Source organism: Rhinoderma darwinii, chromosome 4 (assembly GCF_050947455.1).
Source record: "Rhinoderma darwinii isolate aRhiDar2 chromosome 4, aRhiDar2.hap1, whole genome shotgun sequence".
NCBI lineage: Eukaryota > Metazoa > Chordata > Amphibia > Anura > Rhinodermatidae > Rhinoderma > Rhinoderma darwinii.
In genome coordinates, this window is record NC_134690.1 from 211,463,062 (window position 1) to 211,480,894 (window position 17,833).

At 41.1% G+C, this 17,833-nt stretch overlaps 1 protein-coding gene across 8 annotated transcripts in view; it reads right to left on the reverse strand.

Annotated features, from left to right (window-relative positions):
• MDN1 (midasin AAA ATPase 1) overlaps positions 1 to 17,833 on the reverse strand; it is a 314,285-nt gene that overhangs the window by 141,121 nt on the left and 155,331 nt on the right. For all 8 annotated transcript variants that reach the window (XM_075862158.1, XM_075862156.1, XM_075862153.1 and 5 more), the window contains exons 37-46: positions 14,838 to 14,960; positions 14,484 to 14,681; positions 13,951 to 14,058; positions 13,604 to 13,792; positions 6,669 to 6,758; positions 5,868 to 6,131; positions 5,246 to 5,516; positions 4,914 to 5,073; positions 2,919 to 3,035; positions 288 to 496 (exon numbers count right to left, since the gene is read on the reverse strand). In XM_075862158.1, coding sequence (XP_075718273.1) covers positions 288 to 496; positions 2,919 to 3,035; positions 4,914 to 5,073; positions 5,246 to 5,516; positions 5,868 to 6,131; positions 6,669 to 6,758; positions 13,604 to 13,792; positions 13,951 to 14,058; positions 14,484 to 14,681; positions 14,838 to 14,960 — 1,729 coding nt within the window. The remainder of the gene's footprint in view (positions 1 to 287; positions 497 to 2,918; positions 3,036 to 4,913; positions 5,074 to 5,245; positions 5,517 to 5,867; positions 6,132 to 6,668; positions 6,759 to 13,603; positions 13,793 to 13,950; positions 14,059 to 14,483; positions 14,682 to 14,837; positions 14,961 to 17,833) is intronic.

The following is a 17,833-nucleotide window of genomic DNA, read 5'->3' on the forward strand; positions in this document are numbered from 1 at the left end:
TTTCTGTAACTGCCATTCACTACTATGGGAGTTACAAAAACAACGTAGCACACAGAGCAGTGGAACGGGGTTTACGGGGCCCCGATCTAGAGATAGATGCGGGTCCCAGAGGTGGGACCTGCATCGGACATATCCTGTGGATATGTTATAAACGTCTCTGATGGGAAAACCCCTTTAATAGAATATAAATAGGGCCAGCGTTTTTAGACATGTCTGAGAAACTACTTAAAAGCAAATTGATGAACATGCTCTATGATAGCACACAAGCATCAGTCTCTTCTACGTACCAATTATGGTCTCCTTGATCGCTTCGTGTACTTGTATCAAAGCATTGCATAAGTTATCTCCAATCACTCCCAGACTGTTCAATAAAGTCTTGATGTCATAAGAATCCAAAAGAACGTCACTGCTGTCTTCAGGTATGTACACTTCAACACCACGATTCCTCATAGCCCTAGAGACCTCCCCATGAGAAGGGTCCATTGTCATGAAGAGTCTGTAGAAAAATATTTCAATCACTGAAGACGCAGGAAAATGGTTTCTACTTAATGAAATCTATTTACAGAGCTTTCGATGAAAACAAAATGAATATTTTGCATCTAAACGATCTTACAAACAGAACTTAGACTTGGTTCTCAACATAGTTGCAAATATACATTTTCAGCACCAAAATTAAGAACGGTTCCAAGAGGAAGAAGCAAAGGTAAACATTCCCAATTTAATTCCATGGCGACATGTGAAGTAACTGTACATCACAGCCGCCGAGGGGGGGGGGGGGAGGAGGAGGTATGAAGCGGGCTCACAATCGGCAGGTGTCTGCTGTGGGTTACAGACGCCACCTTACTGCAACAGCCAGAATTGGAGAAAACTCCAATCCCAGCTGTTTAACCACTTAGATGCCATTAAAGAGGGGTCGGTTGCTATGAAAAAAACAAAAAAAAATACAGCTCGTCCCCCAAAAAACAAGCTCTCATACTGCTCCATCAGCGGAAAAATAAAAGTTTTGGCTCTAAGGCCGGATTCACACGAGCAGGTGCGTTTTGCGCGCGCAAAAACCACTACATTTGCGCGCGTTGCAGTTCCTTGTGTCATTAGTGAATGGTGCGTGGCTGCGTGATTTTCACACATATGCCATCCTTGTGACACGCGCGCAGATTTGCGGTTTAGAAAAAGAAATGAACTAAGTGCTTTTATTTTTTCCTTCATTTCATTATCTACGGTTGCGCGAATTAGGCGCGACACACGGAAGTGCTTCCATGTGCCGTGCGCGAATCAGGCGCGACACACGGAAGTGCTTCCATGTGCCGTGCGCGATTTTCACGCACCCATTAACTTCAATGGGTGCGTGATGCGTAAAAAACGGCCAAGTACAGGACATGTCGTGAGTTTTATGCAGCGGACATATGCTGCGTGATAATCACGGACTGCCTGAATGGCCCCATTGACTAACAAAGGCCTGTGCGACGCACAGGATTTTCACGCGCATATCACGGACGTTAAATACGTGTAAATAAGGCCTTAGGCCCCAGGCACACGACCGTAAAAACACTGCTGTAATTACGGGCCCATAGACTTCTATTGGCCACGGGTACCTTCCCGTTTGCTTACGGGAAGGTGCCCGTGCCGTTGGAAAAAATATAGAACGTCCTATTTTTTTTATTTTACAGGCCGTGCTACTATACTTTATAATAGGAGCGCGGCCGGCCGCGCCCGTAATTACAGGCACCGTCGTGTGCATGAGGCCTTCGAACATGGCAACACAAAATATTTTATTTTTAATAAATTGTTTTTCCTTTGTAGAAGTACCACTACATAAATTTGGGATCGCATTAATCGTGTTGTCCCATAGACTAACGTTAACATGTTATTTTTACCGCGTGGGGAACGCCGTGTGATCATGAAATCCAACATAGGAATCAGTTTGTTTTTTTTTCAATTTACCTGTACATTATATGGTATCTTAAATGGCGACATTAAAAACAACATCTTGTCCCGCAAAAAACAAGCCCTCAGACGGATGTGTGAACGAAAAATTTTTTTTAAAAAAGTTGCGGCCGTTGGGGGAGGAAAAAATAAAAAAAACAACTAAAAAATGGCTGGGATGCAAGATAAACTTTGTAAATGTATTTACTTTTAGAATAGTGCCTACACTTCAAGATGCGGTCACACGACGTAATCTTTATTTCCTGCTCTAGTGATAGTCCTGTATACCTAGCCTATGGTGAAGGAGCCGCTAGTCACTCACCAGTATACAAGTAGTCACTAGTGACGTGCCATACAGGGGCTGGTCAACTTAGCAGCAGGGAAACCGCATGAGCAGTCCCCGCTGTACACTACGGGCTGCAGCTCTAATAGAGATAGAACAGCACTTTACATCGGTGTCCATGAAATCAACTGGATGAATATTCAAAGCTTCAGAGGAGCCAATGGAGAAGTGAATTCCCACATAATCTGGTGGAGACGCTTGGGACCAGAGTACTGGAAACTAGTAAGGGTGATACAGAGCAATGAACGCCAGGAAATGTAATGCCAGGATGAAGCTGCAACTACTCGCACGCCCCACAACGGCTGCCTCACGATGTAAACAGCACGTGATGGGGAATGCAGATCGCGGTAGAAACATAATTCTAATGCTAGGGTAGAAACAGGTTGATTATCAGGTACAAAATGTAAATTCAGTGTATCTGGTTTTTCTTTTGACATGAACTCGGAAAAACCCCTTCAAAAGGTTTGATTTTTGGCGATAAGGATAATGGGCTAATGTGAACGGAGTCCTATAGAACATGTGAGATTTGTCATGCCAAGCAACGAAGAAAAGTCCCATTATTAGAGTGAGATTCTGCCATTTTCGATCAAAACCTCTCTTTTGGAACACAAAATATACATATATTAGAAAATTACAAAAATGACTCCTTTACCTGAAGTTTGGGTGAGGCGTAATAGTAGGCGTGGTTCCATCAATGACTCCTCGCTCACTGACCGTAAGAACTCCCCCTGGTTCAAGCAAAGCATTGAGACGATCCAATACAGAGGAACTGTAACAAAAGTTAAAAAAAAAATGAAGGTAATAACACAAAGCTACATTGCCTGCACACCTGAAAGTCATACTATCATAGCAGTCTGCCATGCAGGGTGAAGAGACAAACCATATACGCTGCCTCAGTGACAACCCATTCCAGTATTATTTGCAGCGACCACGGAAACCTACAAGTTTTATTATTCAGCGGTCCTTGTAGGCGCAGTAGATCTAACGCTGTACTAGCAAACCCAGCTATTTGACTTCATTTTCTTTTAGGTCTAACTATCCCGCCGGCTATCACTGTGTTTGCACAAGTCCTATTGGTTCCATTTTTTTTTCTCTGTACTATTGGATGGAACAATTTATAGCGAGCACTGGATTCCACTTTACTACTCGGTTCATAGTGTGGTTTTATAACACACGTCATTGCAATGTAGTTATCCACAGGTTAATAATTAATAGAACTCACAATCAGGCACTCATGTTGAATAGACATGATAAGAAAAGGCTTCTTCTAGATCACTGGATGGGTTTTTTAATAGAACGTGGATGGATCCTTGAGGAATAGTTTTATCACTAATTAAAGTGAAGAATTTGTTTAGATTTTCCTCACTTTGTTTGAGGCAGAGTTGTTTGAATCTGGTGAGGCTTTTGTATTTACCTGCAAAAGTACCATTTTGTTCTGTATTGTATTCTGAGTGGACAGGATTTTTCCATATATCCCGATAAGGAATTGTGAAGAAAAAGGTTGCTTTACAGGAAAAATAATTTTTTGGTGTGTTATTTTTGTAATGTTGCTGAGATACAACTGCAGGCTCTGTGACATTCCCATTAAGGCCTAATTCACACAAACGTGTCCGTTTTGCGCGCGTAAAAAAAGTGCAGTATTTTTCCTGCATTGCAGTTCCGTGTGACATCAGTGTATGGTGCGGGTCTGCGTTTTTTACGCGCGTATGTCATCCGTAGGTCAAGCGTAGTTTACGTCAGCAAAATAAAATGGAGGTGGTTTCCTTTCTCTCATCATTTCTTTAGCAACTGTTGCGTGAATCAGGTACAGAACACGGATGTGAGTCCGTGTGCTGACCGTGATTTTCATGCATCCAGTGATTTTCGTGCAAGAAACGCACAAGTATAGGACATGCAGTAAGTTTCATACAGCGGACACACGCTGCGTGAAAAACACAATGTCTGAATGGCCCCATTGACTTGCATAGGTCCGTGAGACATGCGTTATTTTCACGAGCATAACACGGACGTGACACACACTCGTGTTAATTAGGCCTAAGGCTGGGATTTCACGGGGCATTTTAATTGCAGATTTGAAGTGCTTAATTGCTTTGAAAAATGCATTTTAAAAAACGCATGTTTTATGGCAATTTGCTATGCGGTTTTCAACTGTGCAGTTATAAAAGGTAAAGCATAATGAAACCATGTGCCTCACCTGTAATAGCCACTTGGCCGAAAACCGTACCGCAAAATCATGGTAAAACGCTTGTTTTTTGTTTTTTTTTTATGCGTTTTTCAAAGCAATTAAGCACATCAAAACTGGAATTTAAAAAAAAAAAAAAAAACCTGTAAAAGTGCAATAAAAATGCCTTGTGGAAACACAGCCTTATCGGTTAGGTGTTTTGAGAACCTATATTTTTGATCTGCTCGCCTTGTCAAAGTCATGTGATTCTTGATGTGTATTGATAGGTTGAGGGACTTGGCCATGTTTCCATGGCAAATTTAACCTGCTTGGTTTCTTATTACATCATAGTGATTACTATTAAAAACGCACCAGAATTCTGGCACATATGCCGTACCTCACATTTATTAACTGTTTTAGACACATGCTGAGCTTTGTCACACCAGGAGCGTGGCTTAAAAGCTTACTTTCAACTTAAAAACATACCTACAGAAGTTGACATTGTCCATCAGAAGCCAGTCTCCTTCTCGTAAAGACTGCACCAGCATTCCGTCAACCCATTCAAATGTTCCACTGGTCTGTCCTTCTACAGAATGAAGGAGCTGGTCCTTAAACTTACGTAAACTTTCCAAAATGGCAGCAAATTCTAACAAAAAAACACATTTAAACAATAAAGAGTAATCTTCTGGCATGTGAAAATCATTAAAAATATTTTATACATTTTTTTTCTTCTACCTCAGCACAATTTATTTTTTAGATTCAACAGAATATGCAGAGTCAACAAACAATGCTTTCTAGTTTGTCATTTAATCACACACCTGCTTTCGAGAAGGAGTTCAGCTTGATATTTAGTCTCTGAATTTGCAAAAGGACGGTCTCTAGTTTGTTCAGCACCTCTGTAGAAATGCCATGTCCTCCATTTACCATCGATCTGGGATTATGTGTAAGATTTAAGTTGCTCCAAGAACGCAACAAAATTTCGGCCTCATCCGGAGACACATCAGTGGCGAGAAAACTGTCCCTTACCAACGTTACCACCGCATTCCATACCTGCTCAAGGAGCTGCTGCCATGGTCTGTTGATATCAGCCTAAAATGTTACATTAGTCAGTAAACTAAGAGAATATGAAACGTATTCCAGTATTATATTTTTAGGTAACTTTAAAGAAAACATGGTACATCAATTTAAACTCCATTATTGTACTGAAATTACAACTCTGGAAACAAGATAGAAAAGATACCGAATCATGAGCCAGTAGACAGATAGTGGAAACACATTATAACATTTCACTTATATTTATACTTTTTCAAATATAGTAATTATTGCGGTTTAAACCAATCACTAAATAGCCGATTACTTATGAAGATTGCCTAACTAAATAAAAGACAATCACTTCCAAAGTAAGTTACAAGATCTCTTGAAATCAAATGGTTATAGCACCTGCTCAAATCCACCAAGAAGCTCAGTAGTGTCCATAGCACTGTTCATTGCCATGACGTTCAGTTTGTTTCCGGTCAAAAGGGCCAAGAGCTGAATAAGGCTGGTCTTCCCGACAGCTGCAGGACCTACTAGGATAACCATCCAGCCCATTTCTACACATTTCATTACTGGTTCAAGGGATTGAAGAGAGTGGTGAAGGAGAGACAAGTGTCGGTGTGTAGTTGAAGAAAGACTAGTCCCGCGGGGGAGAACTGAATAGCCAACCTAATGCATTTGGGGAAAACACAGGAATTTAAGTTAAAAGAAGCAGAATAATATATTCCATGACAACTACCATCACTATTTCCCAAGCTACAGCCCATGAATTTACATTGTTAAATGCAATGAGTTTTTCAGTTTGAGGAACACCAAGAGTATTGTTCACATGCGGCAGATTTGTTGCAGATATTGAAAAAGCCATTTAATACATGCGAACGTGGTTGTTTCTGCAGCATATGCATGCGTTTCAGCAACCCCGAATTAGATGAATTGGACAATCATAGAAATTTCTGCAACATAAAACCCAAACATAAAATCTTCGCACAAACCTTTTATATTTACTATTAATACATTTCAATGATGTAACTATACGAGTCAAATCCGTGAGAGGGGGTCATTTAGGAAAATTATAGATCAGTGAAATATTCCATACCACATTATACAGATGTCTCCTGGTCTAAATGAGCACTGCTTTCCAACCTTCGGTATGAAGGTCTTTACAACAACCTACAATACCGTAATCCATTTACAATGTCTGTTTACCTGAATATTTTGAGGATTGATGTGAAAATGTCGTGTTCCCAAGTAAGAGGTGTTTTCTTCCCCAAACACCTCCTCATAAACAGCAATAAGCTACAATAAATGATAAAATGAAAATAGTAAAAAACCTTTTATAGTTTCTATTCGATAAAAAATTTTTATTTTTTTTTAAAAAAACACACAAAAATACATTGTAAAACAAACTATGTAAAAATAATATATTCTGCTACTAAAAATTTTTTTGTTTCTGTTCTACAGCTTCTTTGTATCCACTGTACACTGAAGATGCATAACGGATCTGTCAGTGAGCTGCACTGACAGCCGCTCCTGTGTGCCTTTGACACCTCATCCAAGCCTAAGGGCGGATTCACACGAGCGTGTGCATCTTGCGCACGCAAAAAACGCGGCGTTTTGCGTTCACAAAAAGCACTTAGCAGCTCCGTGTGTCATCACCATATGACACTATGTTTGCAAACAGAAAAGCACGTGGTACTTTTCTATTTTCATTCATACTTTTCACTGCTGTTACGCGAAACACGCGCATCCGACGGAAGTACTTCCGTGTGGTGCGCGTGATTTTCACGCACCCATTGACTTCAATGGGTGCGTGATGCGCGAAAAACGCACAAGTATAGGACGTCATGAGTTTTACACAGCGGACTCACGCTGCGCAAAAATCACTGACAGTCTGCACTGCCCCATAGACTAACATAGGTCCGTGCGAGGCGCGTGAAAATCACGCGCGTTGCACGGACGTATTTTACGTTAGTCTGAATAAGCCCTAATACTGATAAAATTGAAGATTTTATCAGTATTAGGGCTTATTCAGACAAACGCGATATACGTCCGTGCAACGCGCGTGATTTTCACGCGCCTCTCACAGACCAATATTAGTCTATGGGGCCGTGCAGACAGTCCATGATTTGTAAGCAGCGGGTGTTCGCTGTGTAAAACTCACGACATGTCCTATAATTGTGCGTTTTTCGCGCATCACGCACCCATTGAAGTCAATGGGTGCGTGAAAATCACGCACACCACACGGAAGTACTTCCGTGGGATGCGCGTGTTTCGCGTAACAGCAGTGAAAAATATGAATGAAAATAGAAAAGTACCACGTGCTTTTCTGTTTACAAACATCCAAACAGTGTGTCATCATGATGGCGGCTGCGCGAAAAGCACAGAGCTGTTAAGTGCCTTTTGCGCACGCAAAACGCTGCTTTTTTTGCGTGCGCAAAATGCACACTCTCGTGTGAATCCGGCCTTAGGCCTTATTTACATGAGCGCTGCGCATCCCAGACGTGAAAAACTGCAGTTTTTCACGTCTGAGGTGCATCAGTGCTCAGCACTACGGGACGCGATGTCACGCATCCCCCATAGTGGTCTATTGAGGGAAGCGTGATGCGCGAAAAGAACGGACGTCCTATTTTCGCATGGACTCTTCACACTGTCCGTTGAAACAACGGCTGTGTGAATGGCCACACTGAATAACATAGGTCCGTGGGACGGCAGCTGTTTCAACGGCCGTCCCACGGAAGTTTAACACGCTCGTGTAAATAAGGCCTTTGGTTTGTGTCAGAGGCACACACGAGCCACTGTGAGCCCAGCCGTCGGACCAGCTTACTCAGAGCCGTCGGACATCATTCTGCAGCTTTCAAAAAAGGCAATAAATGTTTTGGGGGAGTTCACACAGAGTTTTGTTTCTTGCGCCGTTTTTGGCGCAGAAACCGCGCCAAAACCGTCCAAAATCGCTGCTCATTGATTTCAATGGGGCAAGAAGTTTTTTTCACCGCGAGCGGGGAAAGAACGGTTGTGGGATAAAAAAAAAAAAAAAGCCCATCGTGTCCGTTCTTCTGGCGTTACCGTCTCTGCCCTCCCATTGACATCAATCAGAGGCAGAGAAACGGCAAAAAATTTCGGCCAAAAACGCGACAAGTGTTCTGGAATTTTGAGGCAGATTTTTTCCGCCTGTAAAAGAGAACTCTGTGTGAACTAGGTCTCATATAGCCTTTAACCCCTTAAGGACACAGCCTTGTTTTGCCCTTAAGGCTCAGAGCCCATTTTTCAAATCTGACATATTTCACTTTATGTGGTAATCACGTCGGAATGCTTAAACCTATCCAAGCGATTCCGAGATTGTTTTCTCGTGACACTTTGGGCTTCATGTTCGTGGTAAAATTTGGTCGATATATTCAGTCTTTATTTGAGAAAAATTGCAAAATTTAGAGAAAATTTAGAAAAAATAGCATTTTTCAGAATTTAAATGCATCTGCTTGAAAAACAGACGGTTATACCACCCACAATAGTCACTAGTTCACATTTCCCATATGTCTACTTTAGATTGGCATCGTTTTTTGAACATTATTTTATTTTTCTTGGACGTTACAAGGCTTAGAACATAAACAGCAATTTCTCATATTTTTAAGAAAATGTCAAAAGCCTTTTTTTTAAGGTACCTGTTCAGTTCTGAAGTGGCTTTGAGGGGCCTATGTATTAGAAACCCCCATAAAGCACCCCATTTTAAAACTAGACCCCTCAAAGTATTCAAAACAGAAAGTTTTTTAACCCTTCAGGCATTTCACAGGAATTAAAGCAAAGTGGAGGTGAAATTTGCAAATTTTGTTTTTATTTCTGAATTTCAATTTTATTCTATTTTTTTTCTGTAACAAAGAAGGTTTTACCAGAGAAACACAACTAAATATGTATTGTCCAGATTCTTCAGTTTTTAGAAATGTCCCACATGTGGCTCTAGTGCGCTCGTGGACTAAAACACAAGCCCCAGAAGCAAAGAAGCACCTAGTGCATTTTGGTGGTGCTTTTTTATTAGCATATATTTTAGGCAGCATGCCAGGTTTGGAGAGGTGTTGAGGTGCCAAAACAGTAGGAATCCCCCAAAACTGACCCCATTTTGGAAACTGCACCCCTCAAGGAATTAATTTATGGTTATTGTTACAATTTTGACCCCGTAGTTTTTTCACAGCGCGTATTTGAATTGGGCTGTAAAATTAAAAGAATGACAATTTTTCCAATAAGATGTCATTTTTGATCAGAATTTCTTATTTTCACAGGGAACAAAATGCCCCATTTTGTTGCCCAATTTGTCCTGAGTGCGGCAATACCCCATTTGTGGTGATAAACTGCTGTTTGGGCCCATGGGAGGCCTCAGAAGGAAAGGAGCGCTATGTGTTTGTTGGAGTCCAGATTTTGCTGGATTGGTTTTCGGGTGCCATGTCGCATTTGCAGAGCCTCAGAGGTATCAAAGCAATGGAAACCCACCAAAAGTGACCCCATTTTGGAAACTACACCCCTCAAGGAATTCATTTATGGGTGTTGTGACCATTTAGACTCCACAGTTTTTTCACAGAATTTATTTGAATTGGGCTGTGAATTCAAAAAAATATATATTTTTTCCAATAAGAGGTAGTTTTGGCTCAAAATTTCTTATTTTCACAAGGAATAAAATACCGCATTTTGTTGCCCAATTTGTCCTGAGTGTGGCAATACCCTATTTGTGGTGATAAACTGCCGTTTGGGCCCATGGGAGGGCTCAGAAGGAAAGGACCACCATGTGGCCTACTGGGAATTTTCTGGTGCTAAGTCTTGTACGCAGAAGCCCCTAAGGTACCAGTACAGTTGAAACCCCGAGAAGTGACCCCGTTTTAAAAACGACACCCCTTAAGGAATTCATCTAGAGGTGTAGTGAGCATTTTGACCCCACAGGTATTGTGTAAAAGATAATGCGCAGCAGATGGTGCAGAGTGAGATTTGCAATTTTCTATATATATGCCATGTCAGTGTCCGATATATTGTGCCCAGCATGTGCCACCGGAGACATACACCCCATAAACTGTAATGTGGGCTCTCCCGGGTACGGCAATACCCTACATGTGGCTGTTATTAGCTGCCTGGGCACACGGCAGGGCTCAGAAGGAAAGGACCACCATTTGGCCTACTGGAGCTTTTCTTGTGCTAAGTCTTGTACGCAGAAGCCCCTAAGGTACCAGTACAGTTGAAACCCCCAAGAAGTGACCCTGTTTTAAAATCTACACCCCTTAAGGCATTCATCTAGAGGTGTAATGAGCATTTTGACCCCACAGGTATTGTGTAAAAGATAATGTGCAGCAGTTGGTGCAGAGTGAGATTTGCAATTTTCTATACATATATGCCAATTCAGTGTCCGATATATTGTGCCCAGCATGCGCCACCGGAGATATACACCTCATAAACTGTAATGTTGGCTCTCCCGGGTACGGCAATACCCTACATGTGGCTGTTATCAGCTGCCTGGGCACACAGCAGGGCTCAGAGGGGAAAGATGAGGAGGAGTAAGCTGTGCGAAGTGGATCAGAGTGAGTAAAACTGGGGTAAATTAAAAATAAAGGGATGGATGATAAATTTGAAAACACTCTTTCATACAGAGCTCTGGTTTTTCGGGACACGCGTCACATTGATATATTGTGTCCTTCCTTATCCCCCTCTTATAGCAGACTCTGCACCTCTTTTGACTTTTTCCCTTCTTGCCAGTTTGGGGAACTTCTCCTAAAAAGTGTTGCCCTGGTACGATGCCTGTGGCCCCGCTTCCAGAAGTACTGTAAGGCTTCAGGACTTGATCTGACAAGTCCACCCCTCCCATGTACCTATTGTAGTCCAGGATGCAGTCTAGTTTGGGGGTCCCTGTACTGGTACCTCGTACAGGTACATGGGTACTGGTGTGGCATCTCCCTGGTCTTGTACTTGACACACAATATATTGCTGCTAGATTGTGCCCTGCTCTCACCCCTTCTGAGTGTTTGCCCAAGCAGAGTCGTAGGGAGGCCTCTCAGGTTTCTTCTAGCAGTGCCGCATGCCGCAGGACTTCTGGAAGCGAGGCAGTTGAAGAGTGGGACGCTGGTATAAAAATTATCCAGGTAGAGGTGGTAACCCTGGTCCAGCAGTGGGTGCACCAAATCCCACACAATTTTTGTATTAACTCCCAGTAAGGGGGGGCATTCTGGGGGCTGAGAACTGGTGTCCTTCCCTTCATATATCCTAAATTTGTAGGTATACCCGGATGCACTCTCGCACAGCTTATACATCTTCACGCCATACCTTGCCCTCTTACCCGGCAGGTACTCGCGGAATTGAAGCCTCCCTTTCAAATGTACCAGGGATTCATCTATAGAAATACACTTCTCGGGGGTGAATGCTTGGGAAAACCGGGCACTGAAATGGTCTAATAGGGGGTCTCCGTTTATGCAAACGGTCAAAACTGGGGTCATCTCGGGGTGGGCACGGCTCATTATCAGTATAATGTAAGAAGCGAAGTATTGCCTCATTTTTATTTTATTTTTTAGTTTCCAGCTCAGTTCTGAAGTTGCTTTGAGGGGCCCATATATTACACACCCCTATCAAACACCCCATTTCAGAAACTAGACCCCTCAAAGTATTCACAACAGCATTTAAAAAGTTTATTAACCCTTTAGGCGTTTCACAGGAATTTAGAGCAAAGTAGAGGTGACATTTAATTAATTTAATTTAATTTATTAGGCACCATGTCCGGTTTGAAGAGGTCTTGTGGTGCTAAAACAGTGGAACCCCCCAAAAGTGACCCCTTCTTGGAAACTAGAGACCTTGAGGAATCCATTGTAGTTTTCTTGGGGTGCATGCGACTTTTTGATCAGTTTTTATTCTAATTTTAGGTGGCGTGGTGACTAAAAAAACAGCAATTTTACTATTGTTTTTTATTCCATTTTTTTTACAGCGTTCACCGTGCACTATAAATGACATATTCACTTTATTCTGCGGGGCGATACGATTACGGCGATACCAGATGTTTAGAGTTTTTTTTTATGTCTTATGGCGTTTGCACAATAAAATACATTTTGTAAAATATAATTTATTTTTTGTGTTACCTTATTCTAAGAGCCATAACCGTTTTATTTTTCCATCAGGAAAGTCGTGCGAGGACTTATTTTTTGCGTAACGAACTGTAGTTTCGATCAGTACCATTTTTAGGTACATGCGACTTTTTGATCTCTTTTTATTCCATTTTTTGGGAGGTGAAGTGACCAAACAATTGTGATTGTGGTACAGTTTATTATTATTTTCTCTTACGGCGTTCACCGCGCGGGATAAATAATGACATCGTTTTGTAGTTCAGGACGTTACGGACGCGGCGATACCAATTATGTATAGTTTATTTGTTTATTTATATATTTTTATTAATAATAAAGAACTGATCAGGGAAAAAGGGGGACTTTTACTTTTATTACTTTTAAATCTTTTATTTTCTTATTTTTACACAACTTTTTTTTACTTTTTTAACTTTGTCCCACTAGGGGACATGAGGGCAGGAGGCTCTGATCGCTATTCTAATACACTGCACTACATGCGTAGTGCAGTGTATTAGAGCTGTCAGCTGTTCGCTGACAGCAAGCATAGTGGGTCCTGATTTTGTCGGGACCCACTAGCCTTCCGTCGATGGCGTAGCCAGAGTCCATTGTTAGGATTCTGGTTGCCATAGTAGCCATCACGGCCCGCTATCGTGTAGCAGGCCGGCGATGGCAGCTTAACCCCTAAGAAGCCGCGATCGCTATTGAATGCGGCTTCTAAGGGGTTAATCGGCGGGGACCACCGCGATCGGTCCCTGCACACTAAGCTGTGATAGCCTGCTGTCGGAAACAGCAGGTATCACAGCTCAAACACGCGCCGGGGAAAGATGGCGCCGTGTTTACTCAGGTCAGTAATAGTACTGACCTGAGCGCGAACGTTCTACTTAGCAGGACGTACTATTACTGACCTGAGCGCGAAGGGGTTAAATAATGCCCAAGCCAGCATGAGTAAGGTTTCTGATTAATACATTACACTGCACATGTTCAGCCCAAAATAATGAAGATAGATTCACTTTACAATGTTATGACCAGTAGTTTTGGCCAAAATTATGCAAACAGACTGATACTAACCTTTTGTCGATCCTCTTTGGATCTCATCCGCTCTCCATAAACCAGAAAAACATGCTGAGATGGATCATAACTTCCAGGTGATTGATCGTGCAACATAAGATGACACCACCGAAACAGATCCCTCAAGTTAAACTCCCATGGTCCGCCTTTCTGACCCCATTTTCTCTCAGTCATTACTTCCAAGTCAATCTAAAGAAAAGGCAGGGCTTAATTTGTCAATCTTTTTTGACTAAAAAATAATTTGTTTACCAACATGTCAACAATACTCGACATACATTTAGGAGCATGGACCAACTGAAGTGTTACACTAAATGCACCTTCCACCATTTGTCACAAAATAAAAATACCTGGTTATTGAATGCAACCATTTTACCAATGATCTCTTCACCCAAGGTAGGAAATAAAGAATTTGCTATGAACTGCATATCGGATGCTGATAGTAGATCCACAAAGACCTGAACAATATCATAAAAAACAAACAAAAACAAATTAACAGGGTACATGGAATATCATTTTGCATTTCCGCTTACAATATGAACCCAAAAATATTTGTTGTAAAAACAGAGAAAGTATTGTATATCGTACAGAATTAAAATAATAAATTGGAATGGTACACCAAAGGATAGATCCAGAAAAAAAAAATTACTGTTCCTATAATCTAGAACCCCACCACCACCACTAAGGAAATGTGCAAAACCAGTGGCGTGTTATATGGTTATTTTTAATCAGTGGGAATACAACAGGACACAAAGAATTAAGTATTAAAACATCACTTCGCAGGAAAAGCTAACTTGTTCAAACATTGGCTTTCTTGCCAGATTTAGCCTTATGAATTAGATCATTCGAATTATTAAATACAAAATCCTGAAAACACACGAACCTGTGTAAATCTGTTCAAAAAAGATCGTGGAAGTCCCTTTCGACCACCTCCTTGACGAAAGGGGTTCTGGCAACCAAAGATCTTTGTTTTTTCATGTTGCACCTGAAAGCTCATGCCAAGTTCTGGAATGTATACCTCAGCACGATGGTCAAAGCAAGCATTGAGTCCTTCTAGCACAGACTGAGATGCTAGATTTAACTGGTTAAAAAAAAAAATTAAAAAGAGAAATGAAACACTTTATTGCAGGTCATTCTGCACACTATGCATGAATTCTTGTAGATCTTGCATTTTGTTAGTTCTAAATACGAGTTGTATAGTCAAAGGCTGTTCCAGAAGTGGCAATAAGAAACTTACTTCATCCAGTACAATCCAATGTCCTGCCTTTAAAGCGGAGAGAAGAGGTCCATCACGCCAAGCAAATTCACCACCTTTGCCTCCTTCAATAGGAAGGTCCGTGCCAAATAAATCGGTTACATCCTTCAGTTACAATAAAAATATAAATAAAATTATTCTTAAAATGTATACACTAAAATAGAGATCAAACGATCACACACCTTAAACCGGAAACTTTACATTGCTCATTCTTTATTATATAGAATTCAACAGCAATTCGTAATTTAAAAAAAATTATGTTCAGCAAACCACAATATTTTCACTTTAAAGAGGCTCTGTCACCACATTATAAGTGCCCTGTCTCCTATATAAGGAGATGGGCGCTGTAATGTAGGTGACAGTAATGCTTTTTATTTAAAAAAAACGATCTTTTTTCACAAAGTTAGGAGCGATTTAAGTTTATGCTAATGAGCTTTCTTAATGCCCAAGTGGACGTACTTTTACTTTCGACCAAGTGGGCGTTGTACAGAGGAGTGCATGACGCTGACCAATCGGCATCATGCACTCCTCTCCATTCATTTACACTGCACTAGCGATATAGATATATCACTATGTTCAGCCTCATACACAAGCCCTAACATTACTACAGTGTCCTGATAATGAATACACATGACGTCATGTGTACTCAGAATCCTGACACTTCTGACTCTTTTTTTGTGAGATTCCGGCAAGTGAAACCAAATCTCGCGAGATCACGGAGCTAAACGAGATTTGGTTTCACTTGCCGGAATCTCACAAAAAAAGAGTAAGAAGTGTCAGGATTCTGAGTACACATGACGTCCAGGCTGGATGGTCATGTGTATTCATTATCAGGACACTGTAGTAATGTTAGGGCTTGTGTATGTAGCTGCACATAGTGATATAACTATATCGCTAGTGCAGTGTAAATGAATGGAGAGGAGTGCATGATGCTGATTGGTCAGCGTCATGCACTCCTCTGTACAACGCCCACTTGGTCAAAAGTAAAAGTACGTCCACTTGGGCATTAAGAAAGCTCATTAGCATAAACTTAAATCGCTCCTAACTTTGTGAAAAAAGATCGTTTTTTTAAATAAAAAGCATTACTGTCACCTACATTACAGCGTCGATCTCCTTATGTAGGAGACAGGGCACTTATAATGTGGTGACAGAGCCTCTAAGGCAGTTTGCTCTGCAATTGAAATAATGAACTATATACACAGGAATTTCCCTAAATGTCTGATAGATGCAGGTCGCACCTCTGGGAACTACACCATTCAAGAAGTGAATTGGAGTTACGGAAACGGCGTAGCACAGAGCTTGGATGTTTCCAGATTTGTCCCGCCTCAACCATGCAGTTCGCTAGATAGGTTGGTAACTATCAAACATTTATGGCATATCCTGTGGATATGCAATAAATACATGTGATTATACAACCCCTTTAAAAGGCAATAACTAACCTATTTTTTTTGTTTTTACTTATTAAAACCAAATTGTGACATACTTTTTTTCGAATGTATTTTAGTTGTAGATATCTATTTTAAATTCTCTACATAAATATGAGGCCGCTATGTTGCCTATGGACTTGTGACTTTTTACTGCAACATCTCAGAAGGGAACAATCATGACCTGTGCTCCTCACCAAGTCACAGAACAAAAGAGGCTAGAGCCCCTATGTCAGGGTAACCAAAATTTGAAAATGCAGAATTTGAGCAAGTATTACTGTATTCTACATTCTATTTATAATAAAGTGTCTCATACTGAGGTTTTCTACACCTCTTTCTGCTTTTGTTTTTGAAAAATTTGGAGGTACAACTAACTAGCTCTCCTGAGAAACCAAGGAGAAAAAAAAAAACACAATTGCAAACCAATTTCTCCCGAGCACGGCAATACCGCATATGTGGACATAAATTGCTGTTTGTACCCATGGCAGAGCTTAGATGGAAAGTATTCAAATTTTGCTGGAATGGTTTTCCGGTGCCATGCCACATTTGCAAAGCCCCTGAGGGACCAAAACCGTGAAAACCCCCCAAAAGAGATCCCATTTTGGAAACTACACCCCTGAAGGAATTTATTGAGGGGTATAGTGAGAATTTGACCCGTTTTTTTTTTGCAGAATTTAGTGTAATTATGCCGTGAAATTGAAAATTATTTTTTCCTGATAAAATTTGGAAATTTTCAATTTTTTTTTATACAAGAAATAGAGCAAATGCACCCCAACATTTGAAAAGCAAATTCTTCCGATTACAGCAATACCCCACATGTGGTAATAAACTGCTGTTTGGACACATGGCAGGGCTCAGAAAGGCAGGAGCGCCATTTGGTACACAGGTCTTGCGAATTTTGAGCACCATGTCGCATTTGCAAAACCCTAAAAAGGTACCAGAGTACAGTGGAAGCCCCCAAGAATTGACCCCATTTTAGAAACTACAGCCCTCAAGGCATTTATCATTTGCCTGGACAAATTACAGGGGTCAGAATTGAAGAGCACCATACGCATCTGAGGCCTACTTTGGCGATTTTCAAATCATTGACACACACAATTGCAGGGCTAGGAGGTCAAATAGTAAAAAGAAAAATCAAATAGTGACTCATACTTTGGAAACTACACCCCGTAGGGCATATTAACGGGTGTAAGTGTGCTGTTTTTTCATAAAAAATTAATGCGTAGCGGATAGTGCAAAGGGAAAATTGCAATTTCCAACTGATATGCCATTTTAATGCACAATATGTGGTGCCCAGTTTGTGTCACTGAAGACAAGTTCTTCATAAACTGTTAAGCAGGTTCTCCCGGGTATGGCGATGCCATATATGTGGACGTAAAGTGCTGTTTGGGCACACTGTAGGGCTCAGAATGGAGGGAGCGCCATTAGGGTTTTGGAGCTTTTGCTTGGTAGCAGTTCTGTTTGGAGTTTCACTGGTATTTTAGTTTATAATGTGGGGGGCATATGTAAGCTGGGCAGAGTACATCAGGGTATAATAAGAGGGTATAATAATGG